The 16745-nt window shown below is 42.4% G+C and overlaps 1 protein-coding gene across 1 annotated transcript in view; it reads left to right on the top strand.

Moving 5' to 3' along the window:
* Positions 1 to 6701, top strand: part of SFRP1 (secreted frizzled related protein 1) — a 60425-nt gene extending 53724 nt beyond the window's left edge. The window contains exon 3 of the mRNA XM_081960816.1: positions 5719 to 6701. Coding sequence (XP_081816942.1) covers positions 5719 to 6041 — 323 coding nt within the window. The 3' untranslated portion in view covers positions 6042 to 6701. The remainder of the gene's footprint in view (positions 1 to 5718) is intronic.
* The last annotated feature ends 10044 nt before the right edge of the window (positions 6702 to 16745 follow it).

Genomic DNA, 16745 nt, shown 5'->3' with positions numbered 1-16745 from the left:
TGGCTTGCACGCATGCATGTGGCTTCAAAAACATGGCTAACTAGGACAGCATAGAGCCAGGGTGAGTGGGCAAGCCCACCCATCTGCAGGTCGCCACTACCAGTTCACCCGAACTGGTCTGAACTGTCTGAAAACCGCCTCTGAAAAATACATGTCCCATGATAATGTTGCAGGCTCCAATCTGGATTGGTCACCAAGGCTAGAGGTTTAGTCTTCTGAGCTTTTGGACTCATGATGAATCCCATCCTCAGGGAACCATATAAATATCACACATGACATATAGCCCAACGCACATGCTGCTAGACCAGGGGTGTCCAAACTTTTTGCGAGGAGGGCCAGATTTGGTGAGGTGAAAATGTGTGGGGCCGATCATTCAGCCTGACATTCTTTGAACCCTTAACATTAAATGCGAATTAACTACCGTATTTTTCGGAGTATAAGACGCACCAAGATTTTGAAGAGGCAAATAAAAAAAAAAGTTTTTGCACTCTCCCACGAAAATGGGCCTATTTTTAAAAGGGCATGAATAGCCTTTAAGAGGCTTCTAGAGTGCTCCTGGGGGCTGGGGGGGGCACAGTTGAGCAAAAAATGGCCCGTTTTTTGCTCATTTATGCCCTCCACAGCCCCCAGGAGCACTCTGAAAACCTCCTAAAGGCTATGCACAGCCATTTTGGTGAAGGGGGCAGAGTTTTGGGAGGCAAAAAATGCTGTATTCAGTGTATAAAATGCACCAAGATTTTTACCTTCTTTTTTGAGGGGAAAAAGATGCATCTTTATACTTTGAAAAATACAGTATTTTATGAAAGACTAAACAAATAACTCCAGTGGGGAGAAGAGGCTGCGGGCCACTTGAAATTTGAAAAAGGGCCACATTTGGCCCCGGGCCGCACTTTGGACATGCCTGTGCTAGACAGGAGTTCCCTGTGGATGGGTTCCAGCACGAGTCCGAAAGCTCGGAAAACTAAACCTGAGATCCCGGTGACTGACTCAGAGAGGAGGCCAGGGCCATTTGATAGTTATGTGCTGCCTCCGGAGTCTGACATCAGCGAGGCAGAAGAACAGTGCGAGCCTGTTCCCAGGGTGCGCATGTGCAGAGCTGCCAGAAGGCAAGAACAGTTAAGACAAAAGGGGCGACTTGGGAGTAAGGCTTGGAGATGATTGGCCCCTCCCATGAGACATAAAAGAGGAGCAAACGGACATGAGCCTTTGCAAGAAGCAATTAGTTCATCTAGTCGGTTCAAGCTCTGAGGTCCTGTTTGACTCTGTGCTCCGTTTGGCCTTGCAAAACTAATTGGCAGTTAAGTCTCTGGCAGCGTTTCAAGGGAGATAAAGGTGGATGCTTATCAACATTACCCTGAAAGGCTGTGGCAACCCGAGCAGACATCTGTCAGAATCTTCATAGACTGTTTGTGAATCATTACAGGCTGTGAATGACCATAATTCACAGCCATCTAAATAAAAGAGGGTTTGGGGGACTAAGATTATGATTTATGCTTTCTTAGGAAGCCTAGGTCAGACCAACATGACTGCTTGCATGGCCAACACAGCAGTCAGCTTTCCTACCAAGAGTTGGACGAAGTGCAAATACCTGAGATCTCACCAGCTGTTAGATTATTGAAAAGCATAGACAATACAACCCTAAAGCCTATTGAAGAGGCATCTGGAAAGAGTTGGGAAGCAGACGAAGCCAGGGGGAATGTTGAGGAATTCAGAAGTCTGTTTTAGACCCATTTCAACTATTTGTCTACTATGTGCAAGGATTTCCATTGGACAGTTACAGAATTACCTACTCCATTTTACCTTGAGAATCCACAAATCCAACTTTTCCCCCCTTTCTCAACCAATTTTATTACACTTAAACTAATGAAAATATATAGGCATAAAATGGTGTCAAATACATCATACAATTTTAAAATCAAAGGATGAGAAGCACAGAACTGGGGCCTTTGGCATTCAAAGCAGGTACCACCCCAGTGACTCCCACCTGCTGCTCTGCTCAATCCCCCAAGCTGAAGGAGAATAGCAAATGCTGGAGCAACCAAGCTAACAATGATGTTGGTTTGGATCTTCTCATTTGTGTCCTGTGTCAAAGCTGACTCGCTTTCTTCATTGCCTACATCAGTTTCCAGCTCGCAGTTTGCCAAACAGAAATGGAAGGGGAGGTTTTTGGTAAATTCCTAAGGAGGAATGCATGAGAGCCTATTGCCACCACAGAGGAGATAACCACCAAGGCCAGGTTCTTGGAGCTACCAACTGGCACAGAATGTTTTCTCAAAACAAAACTACTGAGTGTAGTTGGTGGAAAATGACCTGTGGGTGGCCCATGGGTGAAAAGGTTTTTTTGAAACCTATATGGGTTTTTGTGGGAAAATCTCAGAGCTGGCTTTGCTTCTGCTGTACCTAAAAGGATGAAAATATTTTTTTAAAATCTATATGGGTTTTCGTGGGAAAATTTCAGAGCTGACTTTGCTTCTGCTGGGCCTAAATGGATCTTTTGATAAAGTTTTCCTCTTGGTAGTTCCTACATGCCAGGGATTTTTTTGGGGTGTGTATCTGTGGGACAGTTGATATCCTGAATGGGATTCTCAGTTGAAATGCCACCTCTTGCACTTAATGGTATCTTTTGTGTTGGACCGTGATCTTGGTGGTTTGAGGTACGATAGTTACATTTTTAATCCATGGAAGTGATGATCTAGAGATGTAGGCCAACCAAGAGTCATGATTCTTGAGTTTGGTAGCCTTATCAATTGTGAACAATTGAGAAAGAGAGAAGGAAGAAGGGGCACCACTGAAGGATAGGTCTTGCTTCATCTAATTGGGGATAAGTCAAGACTTTGAATCATTTAATCATTCCCATAGAGTAATCTTCTCCCATTTCCATGATCATTTGATTACGGTACAGAGATACCAAGAAATTTTACTAATCTGGATCCTCCTCTCCCCTGCCTTTCCTTTCCTTTTGCTTGTGATCGTCAAATAATCCAAGATATTTTGGCTGCCAGTGGAGGAAACATAAATAACTGAATTATTCAGCCAACAAAAAGATTTGAAGCCTCAAGTATTGACATGCCTCCTACACAGTTATTTCTAAACAAGCTAAATGGATAAGAGGCAACTCAACAGAATGCTTCCTTAGGTCACTGACTGTTCTCAATGTTAGTTAGGAGACTATTTTGAACATCTGGTAAACATGTCTTTTTCACAAGAATATATACTTCCAGTACATAGAACTGCTGGTTAATGAGGCAAACATGTGGTTAGTTAGTTTACTTTATTGTCATTGCACCTCATACCACGAAATTAAATGCCATCTTCAGTGTACATCATACATAAGAAAACTTTAAGAATAAAGCAAAAACATGCATCCTTCACATTGTATATAATTGAATTGAAAACCTCTGATACTGCATTAATATTGCACTATACAACAGAATTCAATATAGTTACTGCCCTGGGATAGAAACTGTTTTTCAGCCTATTTGTCCTTGTTTTTAATTATCCTGTACCGTCTGCCAGATGGTAATAGTTCAAAAGAAAGGGTGCCCAGGATGAGATGGATCTTTAAGAACGTTTGGAACTTTCTTAAGGCAGCGGGAGCTATAAAGCTTTCCCAAGGAGGGGAGAGGACAACCAACGATCTTCTGGGCAATGACGTTGGCCCTCTGGAGCGCTGTTCTATCTGCCACTGTGCAATTGGCAAACCATACACAGGTGCAGTAACTGCTGGTCAGGATTAGAATTTTCCAGGAGATGGGAAACATATCTGGTCATTGTGATTTGGGATATTTCAGCTACATCCTCCATACATTTGGACGGCAGTTCTCTAACTTTCCAATAGTGATTCTACTGAATATTTTTGGAACCAATCAGCACATATGAAGGACCTCAAGGTTATGGAAGGCTGCTTTAGCGGACATACCCTCTGTTTCACAGTAGTAAGAGCATAGATGTGAAAGGGACAACCTAATCTCCAAAGCACCTGAAGACAGGACAAGAAGCAATGGGTGGAAACTAATCAAGGAGAGAAGCAAGCTAGAACTAAGGAGAAATTTCCTGACCGTTGAAACAGTTAATCAGTGGAACAACTTGCCTCCAGGAGTTGTGAATGCCCCAACACTGGAAGTCTTAAAGAAGATGTTGGATAGCCATTCGTCTGAAATGGTGTAGGGTTTCCTCATGAGCAGGAGGCTGGACTAGAAAATCACCAAGATCCCTTCCAACTCTGTTATTCTGTTATTAACATCAGTTAATTCTTTTCCAGCTTACACAGTTTTAAGCTCAACTTCACACACACACAGACATCTATCTATCTATCTATCTATCTATCTATCTATCTATCTATCTATCTATCTATCTATCTATCTATCATCTTTCTATCTATCTATCTATCTATCTATCTATCTATCTATCTATCTATCTATCTATCATCTATCTATCTAGAATATTACTTGATAAGGAATACGTAGATTGTATGAGTGGTTAGAGATAAGAGGTTGAAATCAGATGAAGAAAAATCTATATGAACTAAACATAAAAATGGCCTATAGTTATAAATACGCCAATATATTTAACAGAAGTATAAATAAGCTAATATAAAAAGAAACTTAGGCAAACCCATTCTGTTATACTATTACTATTGCTACCAGTATATGTGTTAATATTATTTACTGTCTTCTTCTTTTTGTTCTTCTTTTGTAAATGATACCGTATTTCTCCCAAAATGAGACAGGGTCTTACTTTCTTTTGACCCTTGAAATAAGCACTTGGCCTTATTTTTGGGGAGGTCTTATTATTTTTTAGGTGCAGGAGATGGCAAGCGTGGTCACCTCATGGCTGCTGCTGTGTTGCAATATTTTCGGGGAGGGCTTATCGTATTTTTTGGAGTTAAGATGCTCCGAAGTATAACTTTTGGGGAGGAAAACGGGGGGAGGGGGGAATCTGCCTCTGCCTCCCAGCAATTTGCCTCCTGCAGCAAACAGTACAGAAGATATACACTGTTTGTGGTGTTACATTTCAGACTATACTTGTACAGATGTTGTTAAAATTGATGTGGCTTTCTGGAAGTATCTATTATTCTGTCCTTTGTAAAAGAAGATACAATAGCACTGGGCCTCTTCAGATCAAGCATTTATTTTAAAAAACTTCTTCATTTCATTAAGTTGTCTAAAACAATAATAAAGCAATCTTTAAAAAATAAGTCTAATAATGTGAACATTCTATAGGCATTTATAGTTATTGACTTACCTCCTTGCAGCAAACAGCAAACAGCTTGTTTCAGTTTAGCCTGATTAGAAGGAAAAAAAAAATCTGCCTCTGCCTCCCAGCAATTTGCCTCTTTGCAGCAAAGAGCAAGTTTCCGTTTAAGCACAATTAGCTGTTTCCAGCTGCAGGATTTGCCATAGCCTATTGCCGCCTCTGCAAACCCCATTTTCTCCATTTGCTGCAAGGAGGTAAATTGCAGGGAGGCAGAGGCCAAAGGATTGGGGCCGGTGGGTGTGCAGGGCTACATTCAGTGTATAAGACGCACCCAATTTTTCACCCTCTTTTGGGGGGGAAAGGTGCATCCTATACTCCAAAAAATACGGTATTTTAACACATGCACTGAAAAGCCCAATTGGGCTTATTATTCGGGGAGTTCTTATTTTTGGGAAAACGGGGAATACCCACTGTATTCAAAATGTTCATGAATAAAAGTAAAAAATTTCTTCTGCCTTCCAGCCCTGAAGATGAAAATCAAGGAGGTGAAGAAAGAAAACGGGGACAAGAAAATCATCCCCAGGAAGAAAAAGGCTCTGAAATTGGGCACCATCAAGAAGAAAGAGTTGAAGAAGCTCGTGTTGTACCTCAAGAATGGGGCAGACTGTCCTTGCCACCAGCTGGACAACCTCAGCCACCAGTTTCTCATCATGGGCCGGAAAGTGAAAACCCAGTATCTGCTGACGGCCATCCACAAGTGGGATAAAAAGAACAAAGAGTTCAAAAAGTTCATGAAGAAGATGAAAGCTCCAGAATGTTCCACATTCCACTCCGTCTTCAAATGATCGGCTGGGGCATCGAGGAAAGGGGACATGTTTTCATTTTTTTTTCATTAATAAAATTTTAATTTTTTTAAATATTTTTTTTATATATATATATATATAACAAATATATATATATATATAACAGGCCCTGAACGTGCACAGACTTGAGTGGATGGTCCACGTAACATGTTGGCTTCTTCAACCTTTGTGGATAACTGATTCTTCTTCTTCTCCATTTGTGCCTTTAGAGTTTTCTCGTGTTCTTCTTGCCTGTTTTCTCTCTTCCTCCCATCCCCAGTTCAAGGGCAGCCATTGGGGAAGGACGAGGGCGGGCAAAGAAGTCAAGATGGCGTCCGTGATCATGTGATCAAAGTCCCGCCTCCTTTTTTGACGTACATTTTGTGCGACATGTTAAAAAAAAGGGGGGTTGGACTTCACTCACATGTTTGCTGCTGATGTTTTTTATTTTCCTGCACCCCTCCCGAGGTCTCTGTCCCAGTTATATCCTCATTAGAGAAGGTTCAAAATATGCAAATATATTTATATACTTTTGGGGGGTTGTGCTCAGATATCTCTACAACCAACTAGAAAAAATCAGCCAACTGCAGCACATCTATTGTAGCTTTCTGTTTTTATATATAAATATATATATATAAACCTGACTTTTTTTAAAAAATAGTATATATCACTTTTCACCTGTTTTTATTTCCCCAAGTCCTGCTTCTTTCTTTTTCCTGGGTTAGTTCCATAAAGATGGTCCGTCTTAGTCAGGGATGGAAGGCATTGTCAGCCTTCCAAATATCATCCAGAATTAAGTCAGAGTTCAAGGCATAGCTTTCATCAAAGTTCCAATTTAATTAGAGAGACATGTTGGTACATCTGTGGAATCCACAGTGGCGGCCTATCCTTAACTTTACCAACTCGGTAATTTTCGTGGCTGCGGCTATGCACTTCCTGCACTTCTGGTCAGGTGCAGAGGTGCAAAGACAAAGGATGACCTTGGGCTTCTAGAAAGGAAAGTTTTATTTTGACAACAACATTCTACTCCTTACTACCCCCCCTCCCAATTCCCTACTAATGAAACAGCATAGTAAAGAAAGAGAGAGAGTGGCAAGCCAAAGATCCTAAAAAGAATATGACTGCGGGCCTGACAGCATGACAATGTCACAATGCTACATAGCCTGTTGGATTGGGCTCCGTAACGATGCCACTGTGTGATAGTGACAGTGATACAAATGACAACGTACAGTAAATCTTCACTTATCTCATTGGTATTTTTTGCAAGGCATAGCCAAGAATGGCCAAAAAAAGACACATCCGTCTATACTGTAGAACAGGGGTATCCAAACTTGGGAACTTTAAGACTTGTGGACTTCAACTCCCAGAATTCCCCAGCCAGCCATGCTGGCTGGGGAATTCTGGGAGTTGAAGTCCACAAGTCTTAAAGTTCCCAAGTTTGGACACCCCTGCTGTAGAAGTGAAAAAAATACAACCCTAGATAGGTTCAACTCAGCTCTGAAGGATGCAGCAAGAAAATTACTAGGACTACCAAAGCCTTCATTTATGTACTGCTGGTGGGTTTTATCCCAAGGAAGGTGTTTTCTTTAGACCCGTGATGGCGAACTTATGGCACGCATGCCAGAGGTGGCAGGCCGAGCCCTCTTTGTGGGCACATGAATCATCACCAGCTGGTCTTCTGGTTTCCGGGGCACACATGCACGCTGGACAACTGATCTTTGTGCGCACCAGAGCTCCGGAAACCCAAAGACCAGCTGGATGATGCACATGTACATGCCAGGAACCCAAAGACCAGCTGGACCATGCGCCTGCAGATGCCGGAAACCCCAAAACCAGCTGGCCAGTGTGTGCATGTGCACCGGCCAGCTAGTCTCTGAGTTTCTGGTGCGCATGCGCATGTGCACGTCTGTGCCAAAAAGATTCGCCATCACTGCTTTCGACAAATGGTATTTCTGCCTATTGAGCAGAAATTGCTAACATGAACCTGTAGGCAGAACCGCTTGAAAATTTGTAGAGATCTGGAGGCAGATCATTTCATGCCTAAATCTTCTTTCTGCACCTCCAATCAATTAAATAAGGGAAGGGGGAGAGGCGGAAAAATTGAGAGGAACATCCAGTTTCTTCAATAACCCAGTAAATAAAAGTGGGAAAAGTCACGTAAGGACAGTTCGCGGGATTGCATTTCAAGAGGTGAATTTTATTGCAGGGCGTTGATGTTTGGAGGTACCTTGGCACAGAGATCTCCTCAGCTGCTTGGCCTATGAACTGTTGAGAGTGTTGATCTGTTGTCCATGTGGGATTTTTTGCCTACGTGAGGGAGGAGTCTAGGTGTAAAGTGACAGGTTGGGTTTCCCCGACTCCATCTTTCTCTTCAATCCATCCTAAACCGAACCTCTGGCTACTCCCATTTGTTTACAATATATTGGTAGATCTAAGAAACTTTTCCCCAAGTTGATCCCAGGTGAATGAATTCCAAAGTGCCTCTGAAACAAAAAATAGCAGAAGTGGAAGCTATTGAAAATTGTGCACAGATTGTGGGGTTTTTTTGTCATACCACAAAAGAGGGTTGAATCCACGTTTTAGAATAGAGCTGGAAGGGACCTTGGAGGTCTTCTAGTCCAGCCCCATGCTCAAGCAGGAGAACCTATGCCATTTCAGATAAGTGACTGTCCAGTCTCTTCTTAAAAACCTCCAGTGATGAAGCACCCATGATTTCTGGAGGCAAGCTGTTCCACTGGTTAATTGTCCTCAGTGTTAGGAAGTTTCTCCTCAATTCCAGGTTGCTTCTCTCTTTGATTAGTTTCCATCAGTTGTTTCTTGTCCTGCCCTCTGGTGCTTTGGAGAATAAGTTGCCCCCCTCTTCTTGGTGGCAGTCCCTCAAGTACTGGAATACTTCTATCATGACACCCTAAATCTTCTTTTCTTTAGACTAGCCAAACCCAAATCCTGCAGCCATTCTTCATACGTTCATAGTTACATTTTTAGATTAAGTAAATTTTGAGGAAGATCAGATTAGAAATAGGAGTTTGAAGGGAAGATATTGCGTTTTTTTTAAAAAAGGAATCCAAGATCATATCAAAAGGTTTATTTACCCACAAATAATCCATATTGACTTCCATAATGGCTGCCCAGAACTTTTAGAAGATTTAAATAAGGGAGGTCTGAAAGAACATCCTACTGAGAATGGCATTGAAAAGCCTGTTCTTTCAATAAAAGAAAATAAGCACAAAATAACAGGGTTGGAAGGGTCATTGAATGTCTTCTAGTCCAACCCATTGCTCAAAGGGAGACCCTATACCATTCTGAACAAGTGGTTCTCGAAGACCTCCAGTGATGGAGCAGCCACAGCTTCTGAAGACAAGGCATTCCACTAGTTGAGTATTCTCACCATTAGGAAATTTCTCCTTAGTTCTAGGTTGCTTCTCTCCTTGCTAAGTTTCCATCTGGTACTTATTGTCCTACTCTCAGGTGCTTTAGAAAATAAATTAAACCCCTTTTCTTTCTGACAGCCTCTCAAGTACTAGAAGACTGCTATTGTGTCACCCCTGGTGCTTCTTTTTGTTAGACTAGACACACAGTACTTAGGTCCCTCAATTGTTCATAGTATGGTTTAGCCTTCAGACCCCTAATCATCTTTGCTACTTTTCTCTGCATTCTAATATTACCAAGAAGCATTCTGAACAGCACTCTTATCAACAACATTAACCATGGGAGGCTGGCAAAGGCTCCCCATATTATCAGTCAGCAGTGGTATCGGCAGTCCATTCCCTAACAGATTAATAGAATTGGAAGGGACCTTGTAAGTCATCTAGTCCAACCCACCATCCAAGCAGGGGACCCTACACCATTTTTGGCAGCTGGCAATCAGTCTCTTCTTGAAAGCCTCCAGGGATGAAGCTCCCACAACTTCCAAAGGCAACTTCTGTTCCTTTGGTTGATAGTTCTCATTGTCAGAAAATTCCTCCTTATTTCTAGGTTGAATCTCTCTTTGGTCAGTTTCCATCCATTATTCCTTGTCTGGCCTTTGGGGGCTTTGGAGAACAGTTGACCCCCTCCTCTTTGTGGCAGCCCCTCAAATACTGGAAGGCTGCTCTCCTGTCTCCCCTGGTCCTTCTCTTCCCTAGACTAGCCATGCCCAGTTTCTGCAACCGTTTATCGTATGTTTTAGATTCTAGTCCCCTAGAAATGGGAGAGGAACGGTTCATGGGCAGGGATCCCTGGTGACCCTGAGACTAATTCTATACAGACTTCAGGCTACTTTCACACAACCCTTTGGTTAGTTTCTGTAATTAATCTGGGTTTGGGGGCTGCATAAGTTGAAAAAAATGGGAGAGGTTGGAAAGAGTAGAGATGGTCAGAAAAATAAAAGATGGATGATCCCACCATCCTTCTTCCTGCCCACTTCTTATCTATCCCCACCTATAGAGTCCCATGACATTTTCAGAAAATGGGGCCCTTGACATAAGCTTACCCAACCTCATCCTGGACTAGATAGGTTAGCAGCAGAAATACAACTCTTGCATAAACTTTCACCCTCTCCAAGATGATCTATCTGGCATGAAGACCTTCCCAGAAATGAACATAATGTGGAAAACGAAGGGATCCCGCAATGCAACCTCAAAATAGGGATATTTCTCATTTGTTATTGCTAGTTGCGAAGTTGTGTCCGACCCTTCACAACCCCATGGACAACATTCCTCCAGGCCTTCTTGTCCTCTACCATCCCTCAGAAACCATTTAAGCTCACGCCGAGTGCTTCAGTGACTCCATCCAGCCACCTCCTTCTCTGTCGTCCTTTTCTTCTTTTGCCCTCCATCGTTCCCAGCATGAGGCTCTTCTCCGGGGAGTCCTTCTTCCTTCTCATTAGGTGGCCAAAGTATTTGAGTTTCCTCTTCAGGATCTGGCCTTCTAAAGAGCAGTCAGGGTTGATCTCCTCTAGGACTGACCGGTTGGATCGCCTTGCAGTCTAAGGGACGTGTAAGAGTCTTCTCTAGCACCACAGTTTAAAGGCCTCCATTCTTTGGCGCTCAGCCTTCCTTATGGTCCAGCTTTCACAGCCATACATTGCAACTGGGAAAACCAAGGAATTCTCATACCTGGCAGTATTTTCATTTTTGCTACAAATGCTGATATTTGGCCATAATTTGATAGAACTGCAGTGAAATTTCACGTGGCTCATGACAGCCATCTCTATTCCAGATGTTTACTTAAGATGTAAAATATTGTGCATTACTATCTTTCAGCCTTATATGGAGTTAGATTATAGAAGGAGCAAGAGCCTTAGTCCTTTCCATGGATGACTCAATCTGAATTTTGTATTTGGCAGTTTGCTTTCGTGCTTGTTTTCTTGGTATTTTTACCCCCCCCCCCCTTGTTTCCATCTGCCTCTTCCTTCGTGGATAATTTTGTGGGTAAGTGTGAGATTATAAATCTTGAGAGATGTGAGTGGACTGGAGTTTGTGCCTTTAAGAAGTTCTGTTCTCTTCTGTTTCCATTTTTTCTGCTGTTAACTGTTTTCTTTAAAGATAGCCAAACCAAAGAAGGAGGGAAATATATCTCGAAGGAATCTTGCATTCTTTTTACATCACTCTGGTATCTTTGCACAAAGTTCTAAAATAACCAGTGGTGAGGTTTTCAAACTCCAAGAGGCCATTGCAGCAAGTTAATTCTTTGCAGGAGGCCACTGATGGCAAAAGTAATAATAATAATAGTAACATAAGCTTTGTTTTCCAGTCCTATTTTGAAATACTGTCAGGTGCTTTCCATCATGGATATTGGGAAAAACAGGAAGTTGGCTCATAATTGTATGCTGAGAAAGAGATGAGTCTGTCCCTCAGCCAACATAACAATTGTTAGATTGGGTAATGGATAGGCACACACAGGCTTAACGGTAACAACAGCTCTTTATTAAGTACAACAAGTGAGAACAATCCAGCGAAGGTTGAGTCTCACAGCAGCCCTTTTATAGGGAGCTGTCAGACCCTTCAACCAATAGGATTAAACCTCTGTTCCCGCTGGAACAGAGGACCGTGGTGGAAACCACTGTAGTTAAGGCAAGTATCTAACAACAATTGTTTGAATTATGTTTTGCTGCCAGATCCTTATTTTTGCCATTTTCTAACTAACTGCCAATGTCGTGTTTCCCAGACAATGACTTCCATTCTTTTCCCCCAAGGACACAATATCCCTTATTTCAAATAAGCCACGATGGATAAAAGTTCGTGCAGATGCGCTCCATCAATGCATTTCCATCTTGTGATTTCGCATCTTTGTGGTGCTTTCCCTCTTAAATATTGAGGTTCTAAAACTTGGCTAAAGCAATGGCTTTCAGACAATGGGGGGGCACTGGATTTGAGGATGTTGTGGGAGATGAGATGACCACAAAAATGCATTTCTGAAAGAACAAGAGAGTCCCTTAACAATTGAAAAGCAAAAAGTCTAGTCCCATCCTCCAAAGCTCTTGCCTTTTGGTGGTGTTGCAATGAAGGTTATTTCCCAATCGATGCTCCATTTTATAAAATTAAGAATGCTTCTTAATTCTTGCTTTCTTTTTACAAAGTTTATTACTACTCTTGTCCACAGTAGACTCACACAACTGCTAGACTAGACTAAAATGGAGTTAGGTAGTAATTGAGCTTAGGTATGGGGATCTATTATTGTTAGTAATCCCTTAAGGCCCTCCAGACCAGGGGTCACCAACCTTTCGGACCTCAGGAACCATTAAATTCATAATTTAAAATCCCGTGGACCACTAACTTGAATTTTTTTTTAAAAAAGGCAAATAGCATTTAGCGCAATATAAATAATGCAAGTAATTTTTCTGCAGACCACCAACATTTTCTTGTGGACCACCGGTGGACCACAGACCACCGGTTGGTGACCACTGCTCCAGACCATCTCAATGTACCAAATGATGGTTTCTTTGGGTATTATGTATTAAGAATACACAGCCAATGTGAGTTGTTCACCAGTTAAAAGTTTAGTGTGTCGGTTGAATAATATGAGTTAGAGTTGCATTTGTTTCAGGTCCAGGGGGAAGGGCCTGTTTTATTGGACAAATTAATCCTCTGCATATTGTCACATATTTGGTTGGGTTCATACAACATGCAGTTCTTTAACCTGCCTGTGAGTCATCTGAGAAAGTTCTTCCAAGTAAAAATGAATGGGATTGCAGCCTTCAGGATTCCAATTTTCCTAAGAGATGCCATTGACAAGAGAGAGTGGTGTAGGAGACTCCTATAGGTCAGGAGGCTGTGAGTTCAATCCTAGGTAGAAGCCAATATTTCTCTCTCTAGGCACAATGACAATGTATCTGCCGAATAAGACTCCGCATTGGCGACAGGAAGGGCATCTGGCCAGTAATCACTGAAAGAAGAAGATGATGATGCCATTGACAAGAGAGGGCAACTGCTTCTGGGATGCCAAACTTGGCCTCCTTCCTTTCCCTGTAGTACAAATATTGGGAAGTCCAAGTCTCCAGCTTACCTGGAAGATGTAATCTCTGACTCCCAGCACTGACTATCAAATGACCTTTGGGCCTTCAGAAGAACAAAACACACACCCCAATCTAATTTCTCCCAGCAAGCCATACAACACCACCAGCATGGCCAGTTCTGATTACTCTTTCTCTCAATTGACTCCTTCTGGTTATTATCTATTAGGGTTTATGGATCTGATTCAAATCATTGATCCAAGTAAGAATGAGGATGTGATCTACTGTCATTCCATCATTTCGGTAAATAGACTAGAAAGAATAGAATTCTTTATTGGCCGAGGGTGATTGGACACACAAGGAATTCATCTTTGGTGCATGTTTCATGCAAAGAGTTTATTTTCCTTGCCCCTATTCTTTGACCAAGTTGCTCTTCCTAAACCACTGCTTCCTGATGACGACAAATGTGGTTTGCTTTAAAATAGCTTTACCTGGCTTGATGGTCTCTAGTTCTCTTGATCCCAGGCCACTCAACGGAGGGTCCCAGCAATGATACCCATTTGAAGGAACCATCTGAACTCTTAAGATGAATCTATGGTTATTTTCCCCCCTGACTTCTGCATGCCCAGATGGAAGTTTTTAATCCTCTTGGCTTCTAAGAAATCATCACCACAATATTTTTGACCCCTTCTGTGGTGTGAAAGTTTGCTTCTGGGGGACACCAAGATGCACAAGATTGAAGGAAGGCTTGGCATACTGAAGGCAAATCAGCCAGATTGTCCAAAGTTGTGGCTAAGGGGTTGACATTTAAAGGGGCACAAAAAGAGGACTTGAAGAGAAAGCTATGCGGGACTCTAACTTGGCATTCAAAGAATCACACTTGTGTCTGCAGAAATCACAGGGGAAAGGAGATACGATTCAACTTATAAAGCGGTAGAGTGCTCTTGCAGATGGGGCTTGACACCTACGGCTTGTGATTTGATTCACTGGTTCACTTCTTTACCATGCCAATAAAAACAACTACACTAGGGGTGAAATTCAAAATTTTTCCCTACTGGAAAAAGCCTCTGTGAGCATGTTTTGGTGGGGCATGGCTTGGTGGTCATGTGACTGCAGAGGTGGGTTCCTACTGGTTCAGATTGGTTTGGCTGAGTAGGTAGTAACTTGGCCTGCCACGCCCCCGAGCCGGTTCTATTGGCAGCACCATGGCTGCCGCCATCTTGTTTTGCATTTTTTCCAGTACTGTGCATGTGCAAAGAGTGTGGGCGGCGTGAACCGACAGTGGCGGCAGCCAGAACCCACCCCTGTGTGACTGGATGGGTGGGCGTGGCACGTCGATGTCACTTTTTTGCCTTAATGACCTACAAAAAGAAGATATACCAATTATTATACACAAAGCAATAAGAGGTACAGAAATTCTTACATAAGAGCAATAAGACTCTTATTGCTCTTATGTAAATATTTGTGTACCTCTTTTATTGTTTTGTGTATAATAATTGGTATATCTTCCTTTTGAATTTCACCCCTGATCTATTCACTTGCTTTCCTGCAACCTGGTGCTTTCCCATTGGTTATTAAACTACATGTCCCAGCATCCTCGTAACCTCGGGATTAACTGGAGTTTCGGTGCGCCTAATAAAGTCGCCAAGAGCTGATAGCTGGATAGGGTTTGTTTTCCTGTTTGATAAGACTCTTATTTGTGATTAAAATGTATATGTATATACATATTATATACATAGGGAAATTAGGGAATTGTGTCTCCAAGACAGTGGTGAAATTCTTTTTTTTTACTACCAGTTCTGTGGGCGTGGCTTGGTGGGCGTGGCAGGGGAAGGATACTGCAAAATCCCCATTCCCTCCCCACTCCTGGGGGAAGGATATTGCAAAATCTCCATTCCCCTGCTCTCTGGGGCCAGCCAGAGATGTTATTTGCCAGTTCTCCGAACTACTCAAAATTTCCGCTACCGGTTCTCCAGAACCTGTCAGAACCGGCTGAATTTCACCCCTGCTCCAAGGGTAGCCAAGTCAGCTGTGGATTGCCACCAATATTTTGGTTCTTTCCTTTAAGTCAGGGATCTCCAAAACTGGCAATTTAAGCTTTGTGGACGTCAACTTCCAGAATTCCCCAGCCAACATGGGAGAGGGCATGGGCAAGGCCCAGCCAGGGGCAATTTTTACCAGCTCGGTGAACCAATTCAAATTGTTCCCACTGCCTCTCCCAAGCGGGAGCCGAGGTGGTTGAATTTCACCCCTGAACTACCCCAGTTTGATGTCAAAGGCATGTTTAGCTGCCAGAAAAGCAACAGAGAGTCTGGATCAAACTTCCTCTTACATTGTGTTGACCCTGGGAAATAAATCCCCTGCTTTTCATTTTCAATTTTTTTAAAAAAAATATATATGCATATTTGTATCGAATTAAAACTACTTATCTGCCGTTTCTGCATAGAGCTTTAGAGGGAGCAAGTCTCTGTGTTTGTTTTTCTAGCGAGTTTCCTCAATTATGTATTCATTTAACTAAAGTTGCTTAATTAACCAGTTCCCTGTATGAATTCTTTTTGGCGGGGGCGGGAAAGTTGGATGACTTGTTCTGGTTTTCTGTCAGAGAATGACATTTTCTATCTCAGGGTTTGTTGTTGTTGTTTTTTTGGACAACCTGCGTGGCCTTTGAAGAGGGAGCGATGTAATCAGCTGTCTCAAAATAAATCTGGACATCAACAGAACCAAATTGAAGGTGGTCAACTCCCTCCCACCAATTTTGTTTAATTAGTTTGAAAAAAGAAAAAAATCTGCAGATGGAGGCTGAGAAAACAGTGAAATAAGGATTAAAGCTTGTGTAGTATTACAAAATCAATTGATCAGATGTGACAATAGCACAGGTGTGTGTGTGTTTGTACCAGCATTTCTCAACTTTGCCAACTTTAAGAAGGGTGGATTTTAACTCCCAGAATTCCCCAGTCAGCAAAAAAAGGTAAAGATAAAGGTTCTCCTCGCACATATGTTCTAGTCGTTCCTAACTCTAGGGGGCAATGCTCATCTCCGTTTCAAAGCCGAAGAGCCAGCACTGTCCGAAGACGTCTCCATGGTCATGTGGCCGGCATGACTCAATGGCGAAGGCGCACAGAACTCTGTTACCTTCCCACCAAAGGTGGTCCCTCTTTTTCTACTGGCATTTTTTACGTGCTTTTGGAGTGCTAGATTGGCAGAAGCTGGTACAAGTAACGGGAGCTCACTCTGTTATGCGGCGCTGGGGATTCGAACTGCCGACCTTTCTGATC

This window comes from Natrix helvetica (assembly GCF_964273705.1).
Source record: "Natrix helvetica genome assembly, chromosome: 8".
NCBI lineage: Eukaryota > Metazoa > Chordata > Lepidosauria > Squamata > Natricidae > Natrix > Natrix helvetica.
Note: the sequence above shows the minus strand (reverse complement) of the source record. Positions and strands in the feature narration are given on the sequence as shown.